The sequence below is a fragment of the Paracoccidioides lutzii genome, assembly GCF_000150705.2.
Source record: "Paracoccidioides lutzii Pb01 unplaced genomic scaffold supercont2.2, whole genome shotgun sequence".
Lineage (NCBI taxonomy): Eukaryota > Fungi > Ascomycota > Eurotiomycetes > Onygenales > Ajellomycetaceae > Paracoccidioides > Paracoccidioides lutzii.
In genome coordinates, this window is record NW_015440948.1 from 1,780,766 (window position 1) to 1,791,077 (window position 10,312).

Sequence of the window (10,312 nt, forward strand, 5' to 3'; positions counted from 1 at the left end):
GATGAAACCCGAGGCGAAAGCAACATGAAGGAGGAATGTACTGAACCTAACCTAATTTATCTTTTGAACGCCTTATCGTCTATATGGAGAATTAGTATAAAAGGTATTGAAGCCCATACAAAAAAAGAAGGGTATATGATTGCAGGCTTCTAGTATTTCATTTCCTCGCAAGGTTCATGGGGAGTTTATGCTCCTTCATGAAAAGACTTGACACCAAACCCAGTATTTCCAGACTCAACTTGGAAACAAACAAAGCCCCTAAAGTATCCATGTAAGAAATCTAATACCCCAGGACGCCCAGTCCGCTGGTACCTTATTGGTGTAATCGAGGCTATTACGGATCTTCTGGATTATCTCAATCGCATCCTCCCTGTCTCCAAACCGAGACCATAACCCGCTTTTGAGCAGATTCTGGAAAACAGATGAAGCAGCTGTGATACCTATCGAGCTCCCCGAGCTCCGGAATGCGATCGAAGCTGATGCTACAACGGCTTGGTGTTTATGGTCGACCGCAGAAATCAATGCCACAAGTGTCACGGTGAGCATGCCGCTATAGCCCAGACCAAAAATGAAGAAATAAAGAAACTGATGCCAAGAAGGGGTCGTGAGGGTGTACGTGCTAATTAGTGAGGAAGCCAGAACAAGCAAGAAAGTGGACGCATAAATGAAGTAAAGATAACGGCCGGTCACGCGCATAAGGATACCCAAGCCCAAGGATCCAGCAGCAGCCCCTACTGCCTGAGGGATTAATCGCAGTCCTGTCATAGTCACCGAGTACCCTTGACCTGGAAGTAAAGCGGGGCGTAGAAGAGCACGGCAAGACAGCCATGGTGGTAAACCAGTAAGTTAGACAGGCTGAAAGAACAGTGCGATCCAGGAGGAAACGGACCGATGTAACGGACTCTGTCGCGATATATTTTTTTCTTTTTCCAACGTAGATAAAAACAACCAGAAACACTCTAATGAACGGCAACGTTGTCCAGATGAGCTGATGGTTCAAGGGGACTTGATTGTCTCCGCAACTCAAGCCCACCAGTAGTAGAACGAGACTCACCACCAGTGTTCCCACACCCAGAAAGTCAATGCGTTTCAGTCGTGATTTATCTGTGACTTTCACGGGGATGTTGACTCTCCAGGTCACCAAACCCGTAGAGATTATGATGAATGGTACCTGGATAAGAAAGGCGCCACGCCAACCTCAGCTGACTTTCATCCAGCCACGAAATACACCACCTAAGGAGCTTCCTAGACCGTAACAGATGTTTCCAATACCTTATCACACTCCCCGTTTTCGCAGTGGCACGAGGTGGGTTGTGATAAATGTGGAAATGACAGTGACTCCACCCGCCACCCATTCCAGCCACAGTGCGGCCGAATATTATCACCCATTCATCCTTCGCAAGGCGGAAGATAAGGTTCCCAGCACCGAAGAGAGTATTTGATATCACCAACCCGGTGCGTTGGGAGAAGTTAATTTGCCGCTGAGCGGTTGACATGCGGCGTTCGACACAAGGTAGGCTGTTGCGAGCCAGGAGAGAAGGGAGAGTGAGTTAAACGAAGAAGAGATGGGAGCCGCGACGGTTCCGACGATTGTTCCACCTTAAATCCGTAATGTTTGTCAATAAAATACAAATCACACAGGGCAGTGCCGTATCCCATTTTATTGGTGTGATGCACTCTGGATAAGGACTGGTGGAATGACCCACCTAATGCCGCAAAGAAGACCCCAACACACATGCTGTCCAAAATCGCTAGCAGTCCCTTTGTTGTTAGCTCATCTGCCAGTGGAAATTCGGAGTCATCGGGCGAGCTGGGGTCAGTAGCACTGGCAGCTCCGGCATTGTTATTGTTTTGGCACCATTCTCGATTGTCGCTTCGTTTGCTAGCAAAGGAGTTCTCTCCGACGGGGCGATGAAGCGTTTGCGGAATCCATAGCTCTTGGGCATCGAGGATTGGTTGCCGCGAGTCCCTTGGATATGATTCCGCAGCAATCCAAGTCACAGAGTCATAGGTGAAGATGAATGTCGACCTTTACAACGGGGGATGTCGTAGTTGACCTTTATAAGCGAAGTGGCAAAATGAATTCTCTGTTGGTTTAGACGACCATCACACGGCATACGGACTCTACCCAACGGGCTGTTTTGTCGTATTATTATATGATTGCTTTTCACAAGAGGGTGTCTCCCAAAAATTAATTGCGGTCTTCCAAAGGGAGCGACATTCATCATGCGAATTGCAGAGTCTGATCAGGAAACTGGCTCTATCCATCCAACTTTCTATTTCAGCCTGTAGTTATCTGGCGATATCTTTGCCGCCTGGAACATCAAATTTTCTGATATCGCCCGAACATTCCTTCTCGCTAATTCCCATTGTTATCCAAGTTTGCAAATGTAATCAAAGAAGCTTCAAGTCAGGAAGCCAGGCTTCTCCTGGTCATTGATGCCTATGAGATCAAGCAAATTATGAAACAGAGAGATTTGATGAGAAGAGCAGAAAAATTATATGAACTATTTTCAATTCCTTCCAAATAAAGTATTAAGAAGAATAATCGATGTATTTTAAAATATTTTTTTATTAAAGCTTTGGAAATAGAGGTCTCAATTTCATCGCCAGCTATTCGTTTTATTAAAATTTGAATGAATTACATTTTAAGAATCATGAAAATGAATGTAAATTATTCAATTCAAAAGAGAGTAAATATATCGATATATTTAAAAAAAGATTTAAATAAAGAAAATTTTTAGATTAAAATGAATACTCTGAGAACCTCAAAAAAATATTATCTTCTTAAGTTTATCAAATATATGCAAAGATTAAAGATCAATTATCAAATTTAAATGTGAAAAATATAAATCATAATAAGCTTTATTTTTGAAAAAAGAAACTAAATTTATTAATAGATATTTGTATTAGTGAACTTTTTAGAATCATATATTTTAAAACTACAAGAAATTGACAAGTAAAATTTTTTACTCATATACTCAGATAATTCAAAAAGAGAGCAAGGGTATTTAAAAGTTGATATAGCTTTGATACGTTTTAAAATAAATTATAAATATAAGTTATATTTCAGAAATTTAGAAATAAAATATGAAATTAATTCTAAATTATTTATAATTTAAAAAAAGACTTTTATAGTAACAGAATTAAAATAAATTATAAATATAAGTTATATTTCAAAAATTTAGAAATAAAATAAAAAATTAATTTTAAATTATTTATAATTTTAAAAAAAACTTTTATAGTAACAAGATTATTATTTAAAAATCTAATATTAATATACTAGAATATTTCAGATAGTCAAATATTATTAAAATAACTTTAAAAATATAAAACTTAAAATAATTAAATAAATTTTGAATTGATTCAAAAAATAATAAAAAAAATTAAAATAAAAAATAAATATATTTAATTTTATTTATTTTAAATATCTGCTTATACTCATATAGATATATTAAAAAATAAAAAAGCAGATTTAGTAATAAAAAGTAATACTAAAATTTAAAAAGTAACTCAAAAAATTATTTATTAATCTTATATTAAAAAAAAGATTAAAGAATTATATTTTAAAAAATAAATAAATTTTTATAAAAAAGAAAAAAAAATAGTTAATATAAAAATAAAATTAAAATTAAAGACTTTATTAATAAAATATAAAAAAAAATCTTTTCTTCTATAATATAATTAAAATTTAAATATAGTTATTATAAATTTTATATAAAAGAATCAAATATTTTATAAACTTAAGCAAAATAAGTTCTATAATTCAGTTGAAAATTCAGGTTATATTTTAATAAATTACTCATTAAATAATGATATTTAAAAAAAAATAAAAAAGAAATATTTTATTATTCAGTTAAATATATTTTTTTTAAATACTGAACTAGAGTAGAGAGAAAGTTTTTGATTAATTTTATAGAGAAGATAAAAATTATCTCTATAGAATAAATTTTAAATTTAAATAAAACTTAATATTTAAAGTATGTAATTAATAAATATCAAATTTAAATATTATATTACTCTTTATATATTTTATTTATTTTTTAATATTTTATTTAAAATATTTGTTTTTTTTATATTTATTGTGAAGACATTAATATGGATAAACTAAGTGTTTAAAAAAAAGTATGAAAAGCTTTATAACTAAGATTGTAAGAAGATATATATATAGACACTGCAAGTGCTATGAAGGAAAGAGAATAGTGATGAATGAAATATATATGTAAGATTGAATAGTAGTTAATCACTAAATCTCTCAAAGAAACTTTGAAGATTTAGAGTATTTATATACATGAATGAGTAGCAATAGATTTTATCTCTAATCTTTTATGAAATAAGGAATTAGCAATGCAGTGATTTAAATCTTCATGAAGTGCTGATTCTATATTTCAGAATGTACTTATGCTAAAGAACTGATTTTTGAGAAGTGCTGATCTGTGCTGATTCTGAATGCTGAATTTTGAGATAATGCTGATCCTCTGAGAGATGCTGATTTTAATAAGCTTTGATAAGTAGTATGAAGATAAGTGCTTTAGTAAGTGAGTGTGGTAAACAGTGTGAGGATCAGAAACTAGTATAGAGTCTTGACATCATATTTGTGATATTGATATTGATTGTTTTATTAATCTTTCATTAAAATTGAGACTGTACAAACTTGTTCTTTATTATAAATTTTTTTTAAATACTATATTATTTTAAGATAAAATTTTATAATTATATATTTTAAATTATATTTATTTATTAAATTTATAAGATAATTAAATTTTAGTTAATTTAAATAAATATTATAGTCTTTAACTATATATATTTTTAATGAATAATAATAATAATAATAATAATAATAATAAATGCTGTATCATTCTGAGATATAATTTTATAATTATACATTTTAAATTATGTTTATTGGTTAGGTTCAAAAAATAGTTGGATTCTAGTTTAATTAGATAGATATTATAATTTTTGACTGCATACACCTAAAATAGATAATAATAATAATTAAGAATATGAGACTGATAAATTGTGACATGTAAAATCTAAGTGTGAGAATCAGAGTTCTTATCCAGAAGAAGTTAAGTTGAAACTTGTAGATGATAATTCGATGGTGTGTTTGATTAATAATATAGTAGCGGTAGTGAGAATGAAGTGGTTGACATTGGAAACTAGATGGAAATATATTCAAGTTCTTTTCAATTGGTTCCTTTGACGTGTCCTAGACGTTGAATAACCTGTAACTGTTGAGGAATCTATTTGAGAACATTAGTAAGATTATGTCAGCAAAAGACGATACTTGACAGTCCGTCCGAGAAAACCTTCGAAGCTCCGGAGTAGAGGGGAGAAGAAAAATGGGGAATCAGGAATAATGAACAAGCTACTTGTTGAGCCAAAGTGGTGCCGGCCTACAGGGTTTCCACCACCCAGTACTTCTCGCCGATCTTTCGATCTTCATAGAATTACTCGGAGGATATAATGAAAAGTATACCCGAGACGAATGATATTCTGCGTGGGACAGAAACGGCACTTGAGGTCAATCTCCTAGGAATAACGCTTAAGCTATAAGCAGTGAACAGGTCCCACAAACCACGTGATGACAGCTCTGGAATGGATCGAAGCAAAGACGATTACACAGCATCCACTTCTTGTATTTGGTGAGTGCACCCGTGGACGAAAGAATGCGCAAAGTATAGTGCTAACATTGGCCGACAGAAAGAAAAAAAAAAAAAAAATGCACCTTCCTGCTGGGCTTGTGCACATGGGTTCCTCTTGCTGGACATGCGTGACGGGAGTCCCAGCAATTTCCTTAGGAGAGGAACATCACGAGAGGCCAAATTACCCAGGGAGGGGCTGGACTTCCCGACAAAGGATGTTTGGGGAGATGTTTGGGGAGGGGAGAGTTGCCGACAAATTAGCTCGAGGCCCGGTAAGGAAACGACAAAGGACTCTGCTTCCGAGTTTTCCCTTCCCTCGAAGTCCTTCGCTCTCATGAATTCGGCACTCCCAACACTTGGATATTTCCAGATGAATCGAGTGCATGCATATTTCATATGCATACTAGCCATTTAACGAGTTCTGCTATTGTTAGAGTTATCACCTTTGTTAGTCATTTTCCCCCTTCCTCTCTTTTATGCTTACTTGCCGCATCGAGGGTACCCCAGCCAATGTTAGGGACTATCATTCCAATGTCCTTTGAGGAGGGCGGGACGCTAGCTCTTACGGTTTTTCCACATTACCACTTGACGCTCTTGGTTGGATTTTCCAATGACCCGACGATGAACACCAACATGTGCTGTAACTCGCATAGCCACACCCACGAGCAAATCTGCGCCGTCATTCCAGAAGAGCCAGGGCGAAAACACGAAAATGCGATGCCAAATGTCGAGCGATATAGCCATTGGGCCAAGGCGATAATGAACCAGAACGGGTACGACGAGTGGCATGTCTTCGAATTGCCAAAACTAGTAATTGAGGAGATAATAGAAGCGAATTACCACTGGCTAGTGGAGGACAAGGCGGACGAGACACGGATAGCTTACATTGCAGCACATTTTCCGAAAACTATGTCGGATATGCCGATAGATTTTGTTTTTCGGCCTGGAAAGAAATGGTTCTGTCGTCTCGATCTTACAAACCCAACAGATGAGCTTGAACAAAAGTTACCAGTCACGTCGCTCGAAGAGCTTGTCTGGCGCCTTTGCACATCATCTTTGGCGCACGGGGCGCTCCTGATTGACGTAGAACGACAGCCAAAGCTTTTCCTAATCCCATTTGACGACATGATCCGCCAGTCCCTTGAATTTCGAGCGTTCTGTCCCCCAGGTTCTCCACAAGTGACTGCTGTTTCACAGAGACATTGGCTCACTCCATTCCCCAATGGCACAATTGAAAATATGATATGGTTGGCAAAGGTTGTCTTGCAGTGCGCAAATCGCCTTCGAAATGAGATTGTTGAATATTCCATGCAGATACCCGATAGAACCGTGTCGCATGATATCCACACTCGTGGGTTCGTATTCGACTTCCTTTTGACGCCTGGTATGGAAGGGCGACTGGTCGACATCAATGGGTTCGGGGCGATGGGAGGAACTGGTAGCTGCTTGTTTAATTGGATTCGAGATGCGCACGTTCTTTATGGATTGAAAACTTATGTTGAAATTCGAGTTTCGACAGCGATTATGCCAGCTGATTACAAAGTAAACCAAGAGGCCACCACTACCCAACCCAAGGACGCAGACAAGGACGCGGACATGGACGCAGACATGGACGCAGATAAGGACGCAGACAAGAACACAGACGCTGTTGCGGAGTCTAAGGAAGCTGGGAAGAACCGAGTTCTATGAGCCTTGTATTGATAGCAGTCGCACAGAGCAGTGTTTAGAAGTGTTGACTATTTGTGTGTTATGAGGTTAGTGGAGAGATTTGTATTTCATAACACAAGATCAACTGGCTGTTGGGCGCACCCGCGTGTCTTTGCTTCATTTAAATCCAAGGGTTGAGATTGCTCAGTTGGGTATCTCTCTCTCTCTCTCTCTCACAGAGAGAGAGAGAGAGAGAGAGTGTGTGTGTGTGTGGGATTATTCACAAGTTACAAAAAGGAATTATACAAAAGAAAAGAATTAAAAAAGGGGCAACCCCTGGTTAGGTTTTTTAACAAACATAGGACGGCTAAGCAGCAGTTGTTCTAAAGCTTGGTAGCTTGATTGAAGTCCATTAAGATTCAGGAACGTTCCAAGGAAACGAGCCGCGAATGAATGCCGTTCAGCGAAAACTGGCCCTTGCTTGAGAATGTACCTTTATTTTCCAATCAGAAGCGCATAAAACTTTAGGTCATGCAGATATTCTGTCAGGCTGTCAATATAGAGGTTGGACAGAGTTAGGAGCGACACATGAATTGTGGGGTTGCTGCAAAACAGTAACTGTGAGACAGCAAATTCAGAGAACCCTTGAATGATGGCAAAAAGCTCCTCACTGGGGGTGTGTCTAGAGTCTCCGTATCCCAGAGCCCATACGGAGCATGTAGCTACAAGTGTCGATTGAAAGTTGTAACTGCCAGCGGACATGAGATGTTTCAGTTGTGGTGGATGCGGGAAAATAATAGGGGCAACGATGGGGAGTTTCAAACACTAAAACTAGTTAGTCTGCAAAGAAGGCCATGTCACATGTCTCTCCCCTTTCTACACCCGCCATGACGGGCATTCTGATCCCGTGCAGGTAATTTGGCGCTTAAAAAAGCCGAACCTCCTCACTTCATCTGCACTGCGCCACGTCTGTTCTTTTCTGCTTCTCCCTCTGCAAGTCAAGTGTCAAGTTGTGTGTCCTCACCATCGTTTTTTTGAGGGTTGAACGGCTATATAGTCTAGAACGACCACTTCTGTGTTTTGCCTGCGCAACGTATAACAATTCTTAATCCTGGTGTTTTATCCTGCTTCCTCTTTCCGCTCCACACCCGGCGCCCACACCACTTTTAATCATGCCTGGTGTTCGTAAGTTATACCACCATTCTAGGCCGCTTGCCTCCTTTGCGGAGATCGACCCATACGCTTCGGACTTTACTTTCGACTGGTTTTCGTAGCCTGACTCTCGAATAGCTTCTGACGCGCTTGACCAACTGAAGAGAGGGTTCAAGAACTTCTTCAAGAATCGTAAGCGACGCGGAGTAGCATCCCAAAAAGCTTCAGCAGCAGAGGCTCTTGCGGTGACAGCCACTGCGACAACTGCTGCTACGAACGCAGCTCCTCCACCGGAGACGAAGCCCGCAGAGACTAAACCAGCAGAGGCCGCTCCTGCAGGCGAACCAGCCGCCTCAGGGCCGCCAGCTGCTCCCGCGGATATTACCTCCACCTCAGCTCCAGCTCCCGAGGCAGCATCAGTTGCGACTCCTGCAGATACTCCAGGGGCTGCCGCAATGCCTGCCCCCACGGATGCGTCTTCTGCAACCACTAATGCTGCTCCTACGACAGAAGCCACGCATGCTACAGCAGATGCCGGCACCTCAGCCGCTCCAGCCCCTGAACCGGCAAAAGAAGCAACCCCAGCAGCTGTGAATGCTATTCCAACACCGGCTCCCGCTACTGACGGTAATTGGACACCCCATACTTCCCGTTGGTAGCGCGATGTATCAGAAAACTAATCGTAGTCAAACCTCAATGTAGCTGCTTCTTCGGCCACACCAGCCGCCGCCCCTAATGTGCCTGATGCTGCTACCGCAGATACTCCTACCGGAGCCCTCAAGACTGCTGAACCTGCGCCCGCTGAAAATGCTGAATCCGCAAAGGCCGACGCTGAACCAACAGATGCCACCAAAACTGCTCCGGCTCCTGCAGCTCCCGCTTCGTAAACATATTTCAGCTCAGGATACCTTTTTGACATTGTGTTGATTTGCCACAGACACCATAGAACGTGATCTGCATGCCCTTACCCTGACATGACCGAGTCCCCTTATCTGGCCACAATTGACTGTAACATTTCGATATATCGCATCGTATTACCTGTACATTTCATTATTCCTACCAATTGGATCATTTGTACCTGTTATGTTTTCTATTCGTTTTACTTTGCTGATATGCGTTCTATGCTGGTGCTGCGTCTGCTTGTATGTTTGTTGATTTTCAATGAGTCTGGCTTGCATAATACCCGTTTTTCTGTTATTTCTCGCTCAGTGTTTCAAGTTCAACCACACCCTGAGTATTTCTAGATATCAGAGTTTCCGGGTTATCCATATATTGTTGCGATGGAATATGGCAAAGTCGTTACTGTGCACGATGGCCTTTGGTTCTAGTTTCTTGGATTTTATCGTTTACTTTTGATGGTGAGGTTTTCTTTCGGGTTTATTGACGTTTGCTTTTAATATATAACTCATACCCACAAACTCGAATCATTCGCGCTACTCAATATATCTTCGTTTCAAAAACTGAAATATCTAAAACAGATTCTAGAGCTCTAATCTAGCTGTTTGACGACCTTTCTTTTATCACGTTGAATATTCCATTTGTCTCACCAGCTGATATCCACAACTGAAATGATACCTCCATTATATCTATTATTCATGCATCTCCTGCGCGTATGTTTATCTGAGAATCAATATATAGTTCATGCCAGTGTCAATCGAATGTCAATGATGGGGCTGAAGGAGTGGAACTAGGCAAAATCCCAGTTGCCGATATGATGACGTATCAAACATTTTTGAGAAAATTAGCAAATTGATTTAATTCATACGACCTCTCAGTGGCATGGATTTTGCATCTTTGCGCCAATAAGCTGCTCCTCTTCGTTTAGGAACTACGAGCATAATAAGCTTTTCTCTTTTTGAACAGGGATG

The 10,312-nt window shown here is 39.3% G+C and overlaps 4 protein-coding genes across 4 annotated transcripts; 2 read left to right on the forward strand and 2 right to left on the reverse strand.

The window, feature by feature from the left end:
* Positions 1-157: 157 nt before the first annotated feature.
* Positions 158-765, reverse strand: PAAG_11241 (hypothetical protein; the record flags this gene model as incomplete). The annotated part of the gene is made up of 2 exons (XM_015846922.1): positions 158-258; positions 288-765. The coding sequence occupies 2 exons, from the start codon at positions 763-765 to the stop codon at positions 158-160; spliced, it is 579 nt and encodes a 192-aa protein (XP_015703529.1).
* A 705-nt stretch (positions 766-1,470) lies between these two features.
* PAAG_11242 (hypothetical protein) lies at positions 1,471-6,056 on the reverse strand (the record flags this gene model as incomplete). Its single annotated transcript, XM_015846923.1, has 3 exons — positions 1,471-2,029; positions 2,124-2,136; positions 5,729-6,056. The coding sequence occupies 3 exons, from the start codon at positions 6,054-6,056 to the stop codon at positions 1,471-1,473; spliced, it is 900 nt and encodes a 299-aa protein (XP_015703530.1).
* Positions 6,057-6,176: 120 nt separating this feature from the next.
* Positions 6,177-7,334, forward strand: PAAG_01211 (hypothetical protein; the record flags this gene model as incomplete). The annotated part of the gene is made up of 1 exon (XM_002797306.2): positions 6,177-7,334. The coding sequence occupies one exon, from the start codon at positions 6,177-6,179 to the stop codon at positions 7,332-7,334; it is 1,158 nt and encodes a 385-aa protein (XP_002797352.2).
* A 1,130-nt stretch (positions 7,335-8,464) lies between these two features.
* On the forward strand, positions 8,465-9,331 carry PAAG_01212 (hypothetical protein; the record flags this gene model as incomplete). Its single annotated transcript, XM_002797307.2, has 3 exons — positions 8,465-8,477; positions 8,583-9,071; positions 9,147-9,331. The coding sequence occupies 3 exons, from the start codon at positions 8,465-8,467 to the stop codon at positions 9,329-9,331; spliced, it is 687 nt and encodes a 228-aa protein (XP_002797353.1).
* Positions 9,332-10,312: the final 981 nt, after the last annotated feature.